The sequence below is a fragment of the Bombina bombina genome, chromosome 3 (assembly GCF_027579735.1).
Source record: "Bombina bombina isolate aBomBom1 chromosome 3, aBomBom1.pri, whole genome shotgun sequence".
Lineage (NCBI taxonomy): Eukaryota > Metazoa > Chordata > Amphibia > Anura > Bombinatoridae > Bombina > Bombina bombina.
In genome coordinates this window covers 1,155,600,005-1,155,619,514 of record NC_069501.1, presented here as the reverse complement: position 1 = coordinate 1,155,619,514, position 19,510 = coordinate 1,155,600,005, and the positions used below count along the sequence as shown (strand labels likewise).

The 19,510-nt window shown below is 40.3% G+C and overlaps 1 protein-coding gene across 3 annotated transcripts in view; it reads right to left on the bottom strand.

Moving 5' to 3' along the window:
- CWF19L2 (CWF19 like cell cycle control factor 2) overlaps positions 1-19,510 on the bottom strand; it is an 803,233-nt gene that overhangs the window by 225,767 nt on the left and 557,956 nt on the right. For all 3 annotated transcript variants that reach the window (XM_053708563.1, XM_053708564.1, XM_053708565.1), the window contains exon 14: positions 15,030-15,146. In XM_053708563.1, the coding sequence (XP_053564538.1) occupies positions 15,030-15,146 (117 nt within the window). The remainder of the gene's footprint in view (positions 1-15,029; positions 15,147-19,510) is intronic.

Genomic DNA, 19,510 nt, shown 5'->3' with positions numbered 1-19,510 from the left:
TGAGCTGTAATCCTTTCAGGGGGCTGCTGTCCAGCAGTCTCATAGGCTAAGCGAATTATGCTCCGAAGCCAAAAGGAAAGAGAGGTTGCCGAAGCTTTTTGACCTCTCCTCTGTCCAGAGTAAACGACAAACAGGGAAGATGTTTGGCGAAAATCTTTAGTAGCTTGTAAGTAAAACTTCAAGGCACGGACTACGTCCAGATTATGTAAGAGACGTTCCTTCTTTGAAGAAGGATTAGGACACAATGATGGAACAACAATCTCTTGATTGATATTCTTGTTCGAAACCACCTTAGGTAAAAACCCAGGTTTGGTACGCAGAACTACCTTATCTGCATGAAAAATCAGATAAGGAGAATCACATTGTAAGGCAGATAGCGCAGAGACTCTTCGAGCCGAGGAAATAGCCATCAAAAACAGAACTTTCCAAGATAAAAGTTTAATATCAATGGAATGAAGGGGTTCAAACGGAACTCCTTGAAGAACTTTAAGAACCAAGTTTAAGCTCCACGGTGGAGCAACAGTTTTAAACACAGGCTTAATTCTAACCAAAGCCTGACAAAATGCCTGGACGTCTGGAACCTCTGCCAGACGCTTGTGCAAAAGAATAGATAGAGCAGAAATCTGTCCTTTTAAAGAACTAGCTGATAATCCTTTGTACAAACCCTCTTGGAGAAAGGACAATATCCTAGGAATCCTAACCTTACTCCATGAGTAATTCTTGGATTCACACCAATAAAGATATTTACGCCATATCTTATGGTAGATTTTCCTGGTGACAGGCTTTCGTGCCTGTATTAAGGTATCAATGACTGACTCGGAGAAGCCACGCCTTGATAGAATCAAGCGTTCAATCTCCATGCAGTCAGTCTCAGAGAAATTAGATTTGGATGATTGAAAGGACCTTGTATTAGAAGGTCCTGCCTCAGAGGCAGAGTCCATGGTGGAAACGATGACATGTCCACTAGGTCTGCATACCAGGTCCTGCGTGGCCACGCAGGCGCTATCAGAATCACTGATGCTCTCTCCTGCTTGATTTTGGCAACCAGTCGAGGGAGCAGAGGAAATGGTGGTAACACATAAGCCAGGTTGAAGAACCAAGGAGCTGCTAGAGTATCTATCAGCGTGGCTCCCGGGTCCCTGGACCTGGATCCGTAACAAGGAAGCTTGGCGTTCTGACGAGACGCCATGAGATCCAGTTCTGGTTTGCCCCAACGATGGAACAGTTGAGCAAACACCTCCGGATGGAGTTCCCACTCCCCCGGATGAAAAGTCTGACGACTTAGAAAATCCGCCTCCCAGTTCTCTACGCCTGGGATGTGGATCGCTGACAGATGGCAAGAGTGAGACTCTGCCCAGCGAATTATCTTTGAGACTTCTAACATCGCTAGGGAACTCCTGGTTCCCCCTTGATGGTTGATGTAAGCCACAGTCGTGATGTTGTCCGACTGAAATCTGATGAACCTCAGGGTTGCTAACTGAGGCCAAGCTAGAAGAGCATTGAATATTGCTCTTAACTCCAGAATATTTATTGGGAGGAGTTTCTCCTCCTGAGTCCACGATCCCTGAGCCTTCAGGGAGTTCCAGACTGCGCCCCAACCTAGAAGGCTGGCATCTCTTGTTACAATCGTCCAATCTGGCCTGCGAAAGGTCATACCCTTGGACAGATGGACCCGAGATAGCCACCAGAGAAGAGAATCTCTGGTCTCTTGATCTAGATTTAGTAGAGGGGACAAATCTGAGTAATCCCCATTCCACTGACTTAGCATGCATAATTGCAGCGGTCTGAGATGCAGGCGCGCAAATGGCACTATGTCCATTGCCGCTACCATTAAGCCGATTACTTCCATGCACTGAGCCACTGACGGACGTGGAATGGAATGAAGGATACGGCAAGTATTTAGAAGTTTTGATAACCTGGACTCCGTCAGGTAAATTTTCATCTCTACAGAATCTATAAGAGTCCCTAGAAAGGTGACTCTTGTGAGTGGGGATAGAGAACTCTTTTCCACGTTCACTTTCCACCCATGTGACCTCAGAAATGCCAGAACTATCTCTGTATGAGACTAGGCAATTTGAAAGCTTGACGCCTGTATCAGGATGTCGTCTAGATACGAAAACACTGCTATGCCTCGCGGTCTTAGATCCGCCAGAATTGAGCTCAGAACCTTTGTAAAGATTCACGGGGCTGTTGCCAACCCGAAGGGAAGAGCTACAAATTGGTAATGCCTGTCTAGAAAGGCAAACCTTAGGAACCGATGATGATCTTTGTGAATCGGTATGTGAAGGTAGGCATCCTTTAAGTCCACTGTGGTCATGTACTGACCGTCTTGGATCATGGGTAGGATGGTCCGAATAGTTTCCATTTTGAATGATAGAACTCTGAGGAACTTGTTTAAGATATTTAGATCCATGATTGGTCTGAAGGTTCCCTCTTTCTTGGGAACCACAAACAGATTTGAATAAAACCCTTGTCCCTGTTCCGTCCGCGGAACTGGATGGATCACTCCCATTACTAGGAGGTCTTGCACACTGCCTCTTTCTTTATCTGGTTTGCTGATAACCTTGAAAGATGAAATCTCCCTTGTGGAGGAGAAGCTTTGAAGTCCAGAAGATATCCCTGAGATATGATCTCCAACGCCCAGGGATCCTGAACATCTCTTGCCCATGCCTGGGCGAAGAGAGAAAGTCTGCCCCCCACTAGATCCGTTTACGGATAGGGGGCCGTTCCTTCATGCTGTCTTGGGGGCAGCAGCAGGTTTTCTGGCCTGCTTGCCCTTGTTCCAGGACTGGTTAGGTTTCCAGGCCTGTCTGGAATGAGCAACAGTTCCCTCTTGTTTTGAAGCGGAGGAAGTTGATGCTGCTCCTGCCTTGAAATTTCGAAAGGCACGAAAATTAGACTGTTTGGCCTTTGATTTGGCCCTGTCCTGAGGAAGGGTATGACCCTTGCCTCCAGTAATGTCAGCAATAATTTCCTTCAAGCCAGGCTCGAATAAGGTCTGCCCCTTGAAAGGAATGTTGAGTAACTTAGACTTTGAAGTCACGTCAGCTGACCAGGATTTAAGCCATAGCGCCCTACGCGCCTGTATGGCGAATCCGGAATTCTTAGCCGTTAGTTTAGTCAAATGAACAATGGCATCAGAAACAAATGAGTTAGCTAGCTTAAGCGTTCTAAGCTTGTCAATTTCCTCCAATGGAGCTGTATGGATGGCCTCTTCCAGGGCCTCAAACCAGAATGCCGCCGCAGCAGTGACAGGCGCAATGCATGCAAGGGGCTGCAAAATAAAACCTTGTTGAATAAACATTTTCTTAAGGTAACCCTCTAATTTTTTATCCATTGGATCTGAAAAAGCACAACTGTCCTCAACCGGGATAGTGGTACGCTTTGCTAAAGTAGAAACTGTTCCCTCCACCTTAGGGACCGTCTGCCATAAGTCACGTGTAGTGGCATCTATTGGAAACATTTTTCTAAATATAGGAGGTGGGGAAAAGGGCACACCGGGTCTATCCCACTCCTTGCTAATAATTTCTGTAAGCCTTTTAGGTATAGGAAAAACGTCAGTACACACCGGCATCACATAGTATCTATCCAGCCTACATAATTTCTCTGGAATCGCAACTGTGTTACAGTCATTCAGAGCAGCTAATACCTCCCCAAACAATACACGGAGGTTCTCAAGCATACATTTAAAATTAGAAATCTCTGAATCAGGTTTTCCCGAGTCAGAGATGTCACCCACAGAACGAAGCTCTCCATCCTCATGTTCTGCATACTGTGACGCAGTATCAGACATGGCTCTTACAGCATTTGCGCGCTCTGTATCTCTCCTAACCCCAGAGCTATCGCGCTTGCCTCTTAATTCAGGAAATCTAGATAATACCTCTGACAGGGTATTATTCATGATTGCAGCCATGTCCTGCAAGGTAATCGCTATGGGCGTCCCTGATGTAATTGGCGCCATATTAGCGTGCCTCCCCTGAGGGAGAGGCGAAGAGTCTGACACGTGGGGAGAGTTAGTCGGCATAACTTCCCCCTCGACAGAACCCTCTGGTGATAATTATTTTATAGATAAAGACTGATCTTTACTGTTTAAGGTGAAATCAATACATTTAGTACACATTCTCCTATGGGGCTCCACCATGGCTTTCAAACATAATGAACAAGTATGTTCCTCTGTATCAGACATGTTTAAACAGACTAGCAATGAGACTAGCAAGCTTGGAAAACACTTAAAACAAGTTTACAAGCAATATAAAAAACGTTACTGCGCCTTTAAGAAACACAAATTTTGTCCAAATTTGAAATAACAGTGAAAAAAGGCAGTTACACTAACGAAATGTTTACAGTGTATGTAACAAGTTAGCAGAGCATTGCACCCACTTGCAAATGGATGATTAACCCCTTAATAGCAAAAATGGAATAACAAATGACAAAAACGTTTTTTAAACAGTCACAACAACTTCCACAGCTCTTTTGTGGTTTTTTACCTACCTCAATACGACTTTTGAAGCCTTTTGAGCCCTTCAGAGAAGTCCTGGATCATGCAGGAAGAAGCTGGATGTCTGTGTCTGTAATTTTTGCTGTGCAAAAAAATGCTAAAATAGGACCCTCCCACTCATATTACAACAGTGGAAAGCCTCCAGGAACTGTTTCTAGGCAAAATTCAAGCCAGCCATGTGGAAAAAACTAGGCCCCAATAAGTTTTATCACCAAACATATATAAAAACGATTAAACATGCCAGCAAACGTTTTATATTGCACTTTTATAAGAGTATGTATCTCTATTAATAAGCCTGATACCAGTCGCTATCACTGCATTTAAGGCTTTACTTACATTACTTCGGTATCAGCAGTATTTTCCAGCAAATTCCATGCCTAGAAAAATATTTTAACTGCACATACCTTATTGCAGGAAAACCTGCACTCTATCCCCCCTCTGAAGTTACCTCACTCCTCAGAATATGTGAGAACAGCAAAGGATCTTAGTTACTTCTGCTCAGATCATAGAAAACGCAGGCAGATTCTTCTTCCAAATACTGCCTGAGATAAACAGTACACTCCGGTACCATTTAAAAATAACAAACTTTTGATTGAAGAAATAAACTCAGTATAAAACACCACAGTCCTCTTACGACCTCCATCTTAGTTGAGAGTTGCAAGCGAATGACTGGGTATGGTAGTGAGGGGAGGAGCTATGTATCAGCTCTGCTATGGGTGATCCTCTTGCAACTTCCTGTTGGGAAGGAGAATATCCCATAAGTAATGGATGATCCGTGGACTGGATACACTTAACAAGAGAAATTAAGCTCACTGAGGATACGAAGAGGTAACTGTGAAACCGTAATTTATCGCAACATAAATATAAGGATAAAGAACACAGCCCTCAGTAACTTATCTCCAATTACTTACAAATGCTTTGATGAACTTTTTAGATACGCAAAATTACAACCAATATAAGTAAACAGCCATTGTGGGGACACCATTTATAATCAGTCTTGCATTTAAATTGTTTTAACTAATTGTTAGTTTTTGCTACATATTTGTAATTTTAAAGTTGATGAAATATAGATATAAAATATCGAAGAGACAAATATTATTAATTGTGTTGAAATAAAAGAATACATTCTATCTAAAATCTTTGAACAAAGGATACAAAAGAGCAGAAAAATCCTTTAATTGGTGTATGAAACAAATGTATATCTGAATTTTAGAAATTTTATGAATTGATCGATATAGTGTTGCAACATTTAGGGTTTGTGATTTATTTTATCTTGGTATTATCATGTTTTTATTTTGAAAATAAATTGTAGAAGAATTTTTCACTTATTCTGTCCAAGGTCCAGTTTTTTCTACATATTTAGCTAACGACTTCCATACACACCTTTATCCCTTTTGCAGATTAAGCGCCTAATCTCCATAACTTTTTCACTTTAAATCCCTTTAAGCTCACAATGATAGATATCATCTTTTTGACAAGCAACAATCCGGCTTTCAAAGACTCTAAGATCGTAAACTTAGTTATCCTTGCAACTAGAAACTTGATCCTTAAGAAATGGAAGAGCAAATTTCTACCTTCAATTTTGGAAGTAAAGAAATACCTGAAAAAACAAAACTATCTTTTTTTAACAAATGGGCAAAATTCATCAAAATATTCTCACCAATTGAAATCGATTATTTGATCTTTCCATTTAGAAATTCCGAAATAGTCTTACTTGGTATTTGGTAGTTAGATAGAGAAATACATCTACACATATACCCCTCAAATACTTGTCTGCATATACTTCTCTATAAAAGGAGAGGGGGAGAAGGGGGGGAAAGAAAATTTTTCTTTTTTCTCCCTCCCCTAATTTATATTTCTGTGAACACTTAGAAGTATACGGAGTCAATCTTTGGCCTTGTGATAATCCTATTACAAACCATTAGTTGTGGTTCTATCAGGTTAAAAGTACAAAGTTTCCAACAATGTAATTAGCAAAGAAAAAGAGCAGTTAGCTCAGAATTATTATTTAATTAACCGTTACACTTTATGATGATGATGAAAAAATGTTTTTTGCTTTTTGTGTTATTTGAAATTGACTTATTTTTTGTTGCATTGTTGGTACAAAATAAAATAAATAATAAAAACAAAAAACAGAATTTATGCTTACCTGATAAATTACTTTCTCCAACGGTGTGTCCGGTCCACGGCGTCATCCTTACTTGTGGGATATTCTCTTCCCCAACAGGAAATGGCAAAGAGCCCAGCAAAGCTGGTCACATGATCCCTCCTAGGCTCCGCCTACCCCAGTCATTCGACCGACGTACAGGAGGAAATATGCATAGGAGAAACCATATGATACCGTGGTGACTGTAGTTAGAGAAAATAATTCATCAGACCTGATTAAAAAAACCAGGGCGGGCAGTGGACCGGACACACCGTTGGAGAAAGTAATTTATCAGGTAAGCATAAATTCTGTTTTCTCCAACATAGGTGTGTCCGGTCCACGCCGTCATCCTTACTTGTGGGAACCAATACCAAAGCTTTAGGACACGGATGAAGGGAGGGAGCAAATCAGGTCACCTAAATGGAAGGCACCACGGCTTGCAAAACCTTTCTCCCAAAAATAGCCTCTGAAGAAGCAAAAGTATCAAATTTGTAAAATTTGGCAAAAGTGTGCAGTGAAGACCAAGTCGCTGCCTTACATATCTGGTCAACAGAAGCCTCGTTCTTGAAGGCCCATGTGGAAGCCACAGCCCTAGTGGAGTGAGCTGTGATTCTTTCAGGAGGCTGCCGTCCGGCAGTCTCATAAGCCAATCGGATAATGCTTTTAAGCCAAAAAGAAAGAGAGGTAGAAGTTGCTTTTTGACCTCTCCTTTAACCAGAATAAACAACAAACAAAGAAGATGTTTGTCTGAAATCTTTAGTGGCCTCTAAATAGAATTTTAGAGCACGGACTACGTCCAAATTGTGTAACAAACGTTCCTTCTTTGAAACTGGATTCGGACACAAAGAAGGTACAACTATCTCCTGGTTAATATTTTTGTTGGAAACAACTTTCGGAAGAAAACCAGGCTTAGTACGCAAAACCACCTTATCTGCATGGAACACCAGATAGGGCGGAGAACACTGCAGAGCAGATAACTCAGAAACTCTTCTAGCAGAAGAAATTGCAACCAAAAACAAAACTTTCCAAGATAATAACTTAATATCTACGGAATGTAAGGGTTCAAACGGAACCCCTTGAAGAACTGAAAGAACTAGATTAAGACTCCAGGGAGGAGTCAAAGGTCTGTAAACAGGCTTGATTCTAACCAGAGCCTGAACAAACGCTTGAACGTCTGGCACAGCTGCCAGCCTTTTGTGAAGTAAAACAGATAAAGCAGAGATCTGTCCCTTCAGAGAACTTGCAGATAATCCTTTCTCCAAACCTTCTTGTAGAAAGGATAGAATCTTAGGAATTTTTATCTTGTTCCATGGGAATCCTTTAGATTCACACCAACAGATATATTTTTTCCATATTTTATGGTAAATTTTTCTAGTTACAGGCTTTCTAGCCTGAATCAGAGTATCTATTACAGAATCTGAAAACCCACGCTTTGATAAAATCAAGCGTTCAATCTCCAAGCAGTCAGTTGGAGGGAAACCAGATTCGGATGTTCGAATGGACCTTGAACAAGAAGGTCCTGTCTCAAAGGTAGCTTCCATGGTGGAGCCGATGACATATTCACCAGGTCTGCATACCAAGTCCTGCGTGGCCACGCAGGAGCTATCAAGATCACCGAAGCCCTCTCCTGATTGATCCTGGCTACCAGCCTGGGAATGAGAGGAAACGGTGGGAATACATAAGCTAGGTTGAAGGTCCAAGGTGCTACTAGTGCATCTACTAGAGTCGCCTTGGGATCCCTGGATCTGGACCCGTAACAAGGAACCTTGAAGTTCTGACGAGAGGCCATCAAATCCATGTCTGGAATGCCCCATAATTGAGTTATTTGGGCAAAGATTTCCGGATGGAGTTCCCACTCCCCCGGATGGAATGTCTGACGACTCAGAAAATCCGCTTCCCAATTTTCCACTCCTGGGATGTGGATTGCAGACAAGTGGCAGGAGTGATCCTCCGCCTATTGAATTATCTTGGTCACTTCCTCCATCGCCAGGGAACTCCTTGTTCCCCCCTGATGGTTGATATATGCAACAGTCGTCATGTTGTCTGATTGAAACCTTATGAATTTGGCCTTTGCTAGATGAGGCCAAGCTTTGAGAGCATTGAATATCGCTCTCAGTTCCAGAATGTTTATCGGGAGAAGAGATTCTTCCCGAGATCATAGACCCTGAGCTTTCAGGGGTTCCCAGACCGCGCCCCAGCCCACCAGACTGGCGTCGGTCGTGACAATGACCCACTCTGGTCTGCGGAAGCTCATTCCCTGTGACAGGTTGTCCAGGATCAGCCACCAACGGAGTGAATCTCTGGTCCTTTGATCTACTTGAATCGTCGGGGACAAGTCTGTATAATCCCCATTCCACTGTCTGAGCATGCACAGTTGTAATGGTCTTAGATGAATTTGTGCAAAAGGAACTATGTCCATTGCTGCAACCATCAATCCTATTACTTCCATGCACTGCGCTATGGAAGGACGAAGAACAGAATGAAGTACTTGACAAGAGCTTAGAAGTTTTGATTTTCTGACCTCTGTCAGAAAAATCCTCATTTCTAAGGAATCTATTATTGTTCCCAAGAAGGGAACTCTTGTTGACGGGGACAGAGAACTTTTTTCTTTGTTCACTTTCCATCCGTGAGATCTGAGAAAGGCTAGGACGATGTCCGTATGAGCCTTTGCTTTTGACAGAGACGACGCTTGAATCAGGATGTCGTCCAAGTAAGGTACTACTGCAATGCCCCTTGGTCTTAGAACCGCTAGAAGGGACCCTAGTACCTTTGTGAAAATTCTCGGAGCAGTGGCTAATCCGAATGGAAGTGCCACAAACTGGTAATGCTTGTCCAGAAAAGCGAACCTTAGGAACTGATGATGTTCCTTGTGGATAGGAATATGTAGGTACGCATCCTTTAAATCCACCGTGGTCATAAATTGACCTTCCTGGATGGTAGGAAGGATCGTTCGAATGGTTTCCATTTTGAACGATGGAACCCTGAGAAATTTGTTTAGGATCTTGAGATCTAAAATTGGTCTGAATGTTCCCTCTTTTTTGGGAACTATGAACAGGTTGGAGTAAAACCCCATCCCTTGTTCTCCTATTGGAACTGAATGAATTACTCCCATCTTTAACAGGTCTTCTACACAATGTAAGAATGCCTGTCTTTTTATTTGGTTTGAAGATAATTGAGACCTGTGGAACCTTCCCCTTGGGGGTAGTTCCTTGAATTCCAGGAGATAACCCTGAGAAACTATTTCTAGTGCCCAAGGATCCTGAACATCTCTTGCCCAAGCCTGAGCAAAGAGAGAAAGTCTGCCCCACACCAGATCCGGTCCCGGATCGGGGGCCATCCCTTCATGCTGTTTTGGTAGCAGTGGCAGGCTTCTTGGCCTGCTTACCCTTGTTCCAGCCTTGCATCGGTCTCCAGGCTGGTTTGGGTTGAGAAGTATTACCCTCTTGCTTAGAGGATGTAGAATTAGAGGCTGGTCCATTTCTGCGAAAGGGACGAAAATTAGGCTTATTTTTAGCCTTAAAAGACCTATCCTGAGGAAGGGCGTGGCCCTTTCCCCCGGTGATGTGTGAAATAATCTCTTTCAAATCAGGACCAAACAGTGTTTTACCCTTGAAAGGGATCTTAAGCAATTTTGTCTTGGAAGACACATCCGCTGACCAAGAATTTAGCCAAAGCGCTCTGCGCGCCACGATAGCAAACCCTGAATTTTTCGCCGCTAATCTAGCTAATTGCAAAGCGGCATCTAAAATAAAAGAGTTAGCCAATTTAAGTGCTTGAACTCTGTCCATAACCTCCTCATACGAAGATTCTTTATTGAGCGACTTTTCTAGTTCTTCGAACCAGAAACACGCTGCTGTAGTGACAGGAACAATGCATGAAATTGGTTGTAGAAGGTAACCTTGCTGAACAAACATCTTTTTAAGCAAACCCTCTAATTTTTTATCCATAGGATCTTTGAAAGCACAACTATCTTCTATAGGAATAGTAGTGCGTTTGTTTAGAGTAGAAACCGCCCCCTCGACCTTGGGGACTGTCTGCCATAAGTCCTTTCTGGGGTCGACTATAGGAAATAATTTCTTAAATATAGGGGGAGGAACAAAAGGTATGCCGGGCCTTTCCCACGCCACCCGCTTGGGTATAGGAAAAGCATCGGGGGGCACCGGAACCTCTAGGAACTTGTCCATCATACATAATTTCTCTGGAATGACCAAATTGTCACAATCATCCAGAGTAGATAATACCTCCTTAAGCAGTGCGCGGAGATGTTCTAATTTAAATTTAAATGTTACAACATCAGGTTCAGCTTGTTGAGAAATTTTTCCTGAATCTGAAATTTCTCCCTCAGACAAAACCTCCCTCCTGGCCCCTTCAGATTGGTGTGAGGGTATGTCAGAACAGTTATCATCAGCGTCCTCTTGCTCTTCAGTGTTTAAAACAGAGCAATCGCGCTTTCTCTGATAAGTAGGCATTTTGGATAAAATGTTTGCAATAGAATTATCCATTACAGCCGTTAATTGTTGCATGGTAATAAGTATTGGCGCACTAGATGTACTAGGGGCCTCTTGTGTGGGCAAAACTGGTGTAGACACAGAAGGGGATGATGCAGTATCATGCTTACTCCCCTCATTCGAGGAATCATCTTGGGCAATATCATTATCTGTGGCATCATTGTCCCTACTTTGTTTGGACACTATGGCACAATCATCACATAAATTTAAATGGGGAGAAACCTTGGCTTTCATACATATAGAACATCGCTTATCTGATGGTTCAGACATGTTAAACAGGCTTAAACTTGACAACAAAGCACAAAAAACGTTTTAAAATAAAACCGTTACTGTCACTTTAAATTTTAAACTGAACACACTTTATTACTGAATATGTGAAAAAGTATGAAGGAATTGTTCAAAATTCACCAAAATTTCACCACAGTGTCTTAAAGCCTTAAAAGTATTGCACACCAAATTTGAAAGCTTTAACCCTTAAAATAACGGAACCGGAGCCGTTTTTACATTTAACCCCTATACAGTCCCAGGTATCTGCTTTGCTGAGACCCAACCAAACCCAGAGGGGAATACGATACCAAATGACGCCTTCTATAAGCTTTTTCAGTGGTTCTTAGCTCCTCACACATGCATCTGCATGCCTTGCTCTCCAAAAACAACTGCGCATTAGTGGCGCGAAAATGAGGCTCTGCCTATGACTAGCAAAGGCCCCCATCTGAAAAAGGTGTCCAATACAGTGCCTGCCGTTTTTTTAAAACAATCCCCAAGATTATAATAACTATTAAGAGTTATAATCTGCCAAATATGCTTAGTAAAGTAATCGTTTTAGCCCAGAAAAATGTCTACCAGTCTTTTAAGCCCTTATGAAGCCCTTTATTCTTTTACTTAATCTAAGAAAATGGCTTACCGGTCCCCATAGGGGAAATGACAGCCTTCCAGCATTACAAAGTCTTGTTAGAAATGTGGCCAGTCATACCTCAAGCAGAAAGTCTGCCAACTGTTTCCCCCAACTGAAGTTACTTCATCTCAACAGTCCTGTGTGGAAACAGCAATCGATTTTAGTAACGTTTGCTAAAATCATCTTCCTCTTACAAACAGAAATCTTCATCTCTTTTCTGTTTCAGAGTAAATAGTACATACCAGCACTATTTTAAAATAACAAACACTTGATTGAAGGATAAAAACTACATTTAAACACCAAAAAACTCTTAACCATCTCCGTGGAGATGTTGCCGGTGCAACGGCAAAGAGAATGACTGGGGTAGGCGGAGCCTAGGAGGGATCATGTGACCAGCTTTGCTGGGCTCTTTGCCATTTCCTGTTGGGGAAGAGAATATCCCACAAGTAAGGATGACGCCGTGGACCGGACACACCTATGTTGGAGAAATTGCTGTTCTATCTTAATCATGAAAGTTTAATTTTGACTTGAGTGTGCCTTTAAGGTTTGAATTCATCAAATGGCATAACTTGATCTGAAACTTGCTCTAACGCACGAATGACATCAAGATTACATTTTTAAATAGGGAACCCTCAAAAATTAATTTAGCTGGCAAAAATTAACCTCTTTTTTGCTAATTGCAGTAAAAGCCCTGGATTGTGTTCCATACAAGCAACAAGATCTAATAAACTGGACAAAATACATTCACTTTAAATACCCCTTAGAAACAATATTTGTCACAGACAGCTATGAGGTCAGATGTGGCCAGAATCTAAAAGTAACAAGGAAGCTGTTCTAAGATGGGTCAACAGCTTTTTTCTTTATCTGTAAAAAAACCCTCTACCAAATAACCCTTAGAAACAATACTGGTTACAGACAGCCCTGTTGTAGATAACTGTAAGTAGATGCTTATTATACTTCCTTTATTTGTCAGGGCCGGACTGGGAAATCAGACCGGCCCTGCCCCCTCCAGTCTAACCACGCCCCTCCAGCCCAGCCACGCCCCTGGTTTTCCCTTCAACATATATTACAGGCCACAATTACTTTTTTTGGCAGTTATTTACTCCTCAATTGCATGTTGCTGGCTGTAGTGTTACTTTACTGTCTAATGTGTGGTTGTAACGCACTATATATTATATATATATATATATATATATATATATATATATATATAATATAATATAATATAATATAATATAATATAATATAATATATATACATATATGTATATATATATATATATATATATATATATATATATATAATATAGTGAGTTACAACCACACATTAGACAGTAAAGTAACACTACAGCCAGCAACATGCAATTGAGGAGTAAGTAACTGCCAAAAAAGTAATTGTGGCCTGTAATTTTGTCACCATTGCACAATAGCTGCCTTAGAACTGATAACACAGATAAATATAATGTCAAAAACAGCTTTAACAAGCTCTTGCAGCCAGTGGGTTAAAATGTACCTCCCTGAAATTTGTGTCTGTCACCTTCTGCCAAGTGTACAGGAAGACACGCTAAAACTACAATTCCCAGAAGTCAATGGTCTTCTGCCACATTATCTTACACAGGCACAAAAAAACCCACTTAACTCATACACTGCTAAAAGAATCCAATTGTACGGATCAGCACTGCTGTTTACTACCAAAAAATCAACCTAACTAAAAAAGTATCCTAACTAGAAATAAATAATTTTATATTTAACCTTATTTTACATATTTACGTATTTACATTTAAAGCCGTTTCAGGTGTTTACACATTAATTTCATGTTTTACCACTGTGAGGTACCTAAACAATATGATATGTTGCTCATTTTCCCCCATACACTTCTAAAAAAAAATACCCAAAATATTGGAAAAAAGCAACAGTACAAAATAAAAAATGTTTTAATCATTTGTGTGATTTTGTGTAGTGCATAACATAATGTGAACCATTAATTCCTAAATATTACAAACACTTTATGGTTTCACATTAAGCATCAATTCACCTTCATTCTAAAAAAGGACATACAGCAAAATCAAATCAGCACCAGCCTAGGCATAAAGTTGATATTATATTGTTATTTATGATTTCTGGACCGATTTCTGGACTGGTAAATACTGTCATTTTACCTTGCTTTGAGGAGTAGTGAGCATTCTCACAGAATGTCTGAAATAGATCAGTGACAGTGAATTCTATGGCCTGGGCAGCACTCTCTTTGCTGTTTGAATTGACTCTGATTGAGTGTGCAAATCTCCTCCTCGCCTCGACCGGCCTCTTCCCTCACACACTGAGTCAGCGGCAGCCCCATCTATCACATGATCCCGGGCTAAGAGCTCCCCTGGGCGGGCCTATCTATTCTGTGTCGACTGCCGCTGCACCTGCGCTTCCTGAGCCCTCACACAAGTTCAACTCAACTGTGCTAAGTTCAAGTTGCTTCTTGCTGCGCTGACGCTGTGCGCTCTCTCTCCTCCACTGCAGCTGTTTGAGCAGCCTCTGCCGGCCAGCGGCCCACCAGGATTTTTCCTGGTATCCCGGCGGCCCAATCCGGCCCTGTTATTTGTCCAGAATAACACTCTTCAGGCAGAACATATATATATATATATATATATATATATATCCTCCATGTGTATCTGCACTCACAATCTCCTCCAGTCATCAACCAGGGTGCCAGGTCAGTAGTATTCACAGTATTTTCAAATAGGACTGCACTCACTGGGTTTTAGCATAAAAACTTATTTTATTGTGGTAACGGTTCGGAGTCCACAGACTCCTTCCTCAGACAAGAACGTTCTGGTCTGAGGAAGGAGTCTGTGGACTCCGAAATGTTACCACAATAAAATAAGTTTTTATGCTAAAACCCAGTGAGTGCAGTCCTATTTGAAAATACTATATATATATATATATATATATATATATATACACACATACATATACACACACTAAAAATAAATACCTGTATTTCATTCCATATATCTTCATCTAATAAAGTAGCTGCAGTATAGTGTTGCAGTGGAACAATCAGACAGTGCCCATCCGTAAGGGAAACATAGTTGGGAAGAGACAGATATACCTATAAGAAAAAGAAAGAAATATATATTTATTTCAATACTTAGTAATAAAACAACCTTGTAAATTATTTTAAAGGGACATGACATCCGCAATTTTTTTATGATTCAGATAGGGCATTCTTTTGTAAACTTCCCAATTGACTTATTTTACCAATCTTGCTTCATTCTTTTGGTATCTTTTATTGAAGTAGCAGCAATGTACTATTGGGAGCAAGCTGAACACATCAGTAAGCCAATGGCCACAGGTATTTATGTGCAGACACCAATCAGCAACTAGCCTCAGCTCCTTTGCTTACCTAGGTATGCTTTTCAAGAAAGGATACCAACAGAACTAAGCAAATTAGATAATAAAAGTAAATTGAAAAGTTGTCTAAAATTGTTTATCTGAAATATAAAATAAACATTTTGGATTTCATATCCCTTTCAATGTACAGTAAAAAGATAATTTATACTTACCTGAAAATTGTATTTCTTTCATGGCAGTGAGAGTCTACAAACCATTACTCATGGAAATTATTCTTCTCTACCACTAGGAGGAGGCAGAGTCCTAAACCCCAAGAGCTTTATAAAACCTCTCCCATCTCACACATACCTCAGTCTAACGTATAGCCAAGCAAGTGAGGCAAGAAAACATAATTTATATCTCACCTGATAAATTGATTTCTTCCATGGTGGCTAGAGTCCATGACCTGTTATGCATAGGATATACATTCCAACTACAAGGAGGAGGCAATGTTTCCCAAACCCCAAAATCCTATAAAACCCCTCCCACCTCACTCATACCTTAGTTTGACGTATAGCCAAGTGGTGGGGTGTTCAGAATGAATAAAAGCCAAAAAGAGGTTTTTAAAATAAAAAAATCAACCCCAAACAGGTGGGGGCTCGTGGACTCTCACCACCATGAAAGAAATTAATTTATCAGGTGAGATATAAATTATGTTTTCTTTCATATAGTCCATGACCTGTTACGTATGGGATATAATACCCAAGATGTGGAAGTCCACAAGTAACAAGAGAGGGATTAAAACAAACCACTTAAATCTATAACCCAAATAGCCTGGTTGCTAGGTAGCTGAGCTTATCATTGGGTTACTACAGCTGGCCTGGAAAAAAAGCATGCCAAAATACATTTGTGTACAAAGCAAGTGAGAGGGGCCATATATACATAATATATAAACTTTTAACAATTAATAGTGCCCACGATGTGGCTACAAGTGTCTATATATAAAAATGTAAAACATATCCAGATAGTCGTCCACTAATCATCAAGTAGCAAAACAGCCAAACCAGTACTGAAACATATCAGCAGAGGGAATGGAATAGGAGTATAATTTATATCTGTAAAGGGAGGCAGAAGATGCATCCCTGTGACCAAATTTACAGAGAACCCATGAAAAAAACTCCCAGAGGCGAAAACATGGTGTCACAAGGCAGTACTCCCTTCACTTTCCTCTGACAAGCACTGAAATCTGAGGGGAACTGGGCTTCAATATGCTCTGAAGCACCTTTAACTGAAGAATCAAGCACATCAGGCTTCAACCACCTCCTAAGGTGGCAAAGTAAAAACTAAGATATGAGTGAGGTGGGAGGGGTTTTATAAAGCTTTTGGGGTTTGGGAGACTTTGCCTCCTCCAAGTGGTAGGAATGTATATCCCATATGTAACAGGTCATGGACTCTCGCCACTTTTATGAAAGAAAAAAAGCCTTAAGAGGAGCAGAGGAAAAAAATGTGCTGAAGAAAAAAAACTAACCCCAGAAAAACACAAGCGTGGGGACTTGTGGACTCTCAGCACCATGAAAGAAATTAATGTATCAGGTAAGTATAAATTATGTTGTCTTTCATACAGGTGGTGAGAGTCCACAATCTATTACTCATGGGAACCAACATCCAAACTGTGGAGTCCACGAGTAATAATAGGAAGGGATTTAAAAAACATAATTTTCATTTAGAAATTAAATTCACAACCTGAAATAAATATATTCTTCCCTAATTATATAAAGACATACATTATTTGTTTAAAATCCTAGAAATAGCAAAAAAAATATTCAAGTTCCCAAACAACTTCCAAGTAATGCAAAGATTTCTCAGAAGGATACCTAGATTGAGGACACAAAGAAGGAACAACAATCTCTCAGCTAAAGTAGTCTGAAGAAACCACCTTAGGAAAGAAATAAAAATGAAGACCAAAAAACAGCCTTATCCTGATGAAACAAAAGATAAGGAAGAACACAAAAAAGAGAAGGTAACTCAGAACACCAGAAAAGGATTCTATTAAGGAGAAATAGGCTTGATAACAGATTAATATGACCCGCCCCTGAATAAAACAAGGAACCTCAGGTAAATTAGTAATCTTTCTGTGGAAGAAAACTAAAATAGCAGAAAAACTGTCCCTTAGAAAACTCTCAGATATACCCTTATCTAGATAATCCTGCAAACAAAAAACAAATACTGCAAAATCCTAGGAATTCTGAAAGAATGCCAAGAAAAAGCATGATTAAAACACAATGAAATAAAAAGCCTTCCAGATCTTCTTAGTTCACAGAATCAGAGAAACCCCTATATCTAAGGATCAAACGATCAATTTCCATGCCATCAAATTCAGAGACTTGAGATCCGGATGGAAAAACGGATCTTAAGATAAGAAGCCTGACCGCAGATGGAGAGGCCAATGAGGCGTACAAAAAACACAAATCATTTTATTCCCCCTTTCAAGAGGGACCATGATGATAAAAATAAAAACAAAAACCCGAAGAGCAGCACTATGTTTTAAAACAAAAACTGGCAACCTAGACTCTAGAGGCTAGGTTGACAGTTTTTGTTTTAGAACATAGTGCTGTTCTTCGAGTTGTTCTAGAGTCTAGAGGATACCAGACTCCTCCACACACTCTACGAGAAATAAACAGACAATTAAAAACTAATCTGCTAAACCAATTGCAGATCATCTCTAACCACTGATTGCACCTAAACAGAAAAAAGGATTGCAAATAAAGTATGCAGGAATATGCAAAATAGTCTAAAAAGTGTGCCAACAGGAGAAACAGGGCGAGTCCTCTGGCTATGTTGTACCTGAAATAGCAAATATATTTAAATTACACTTTATTAACAAATATGCTTGAAAACAGACGTTACCAAAAGGGGGAGAGGTATTGTGAATCCAGGGTTAAGCCACCTCTGAATTAATTGTAAATATGCATTACAAAATCTAAAAAATCCTCCTCTGGTAATTAGACAAGTAAAATTGGGATGGTTATAGTAGGCTAATGAAAAATGGGATAGGTCACTTCCATAATTCAATAAATTAGTAGCCTAAATTCTATAGCACCCAAAATTTAAAAATAAGGGCTAGTGGACAGGGTGTAGCGTGTCTAATCAAACAATCACACAGGGTAGGGAAGTTAGCAAAAAGGTAGTTTCACACGCATTGGTAGGTACATCCAAACAGGCATACACATATATGCTCAAGCTATGCGCTCAAAGGCGTCCTCCTGCCTGCGTACTGCTCTGATTTAACAAAGTCAGCCAATTGCTAGCTAAAATCCCTATCAAGTAGAGCTAGCTCACATACAATAAGGTTTGTAGAAAACTTTGCATTTATACGAGGAAGTATTATGCTCAATACAAACTGTCAACATATACAAACTGTCAACATATAATCCCCTAGGTTATATACAAGTAGTTACATTTGAATCAAAATCAGAGGTTACTGTGTAGCTTATAGCGTAATAGCGTATAATGCTTAACAAAATGATACTGCTTGTTAACCTGGCACTAAAGCGTGCTCCTAAATAACAGTCTTTTAGTATATCATGCTCCTAAATAACAGTCTTTTAGTATATCAGAAAACTCCTATAGTCACAAATATAGTGCAAAGTGTTAGGCGGTAATAAGTTAAAAAAACGCTAATATTCATTTAAAGTATGTGACCAGTTCAGTTGAACCACACTGATTCCACCCCAGGCCATGCCCACCGACGCGTTTCCGTCACTGAACATGACTTCGTCAGGGCATAGGGCCAGCCCAGCATTAGGTACGAGAACTTATAGTAATCCGTTGTCATGGCAACTTTAAAAACCACTGAATGCAGAGGTGTAAACTCTGCTGTGGCCTCATTCGATCATGCGACTTGTACTCTGTACTAAGTATGTATTATGCCTTCAAGAAATTGCTCATTATTAAAAACTAATAGAACAAAGAGGAACATATAAGTTTAGCATTTCATTTAGAATGACGTGCTCTTTATATACTGGTATAATGTGCATCAATATGTATACAAGTATTCTATTCCCTAATATCTTAAAAATATTGAGAGAGGTATGTAATGCTTATTAAAGCATATCAATCGATATTACAGATTTCCTAGGTAGA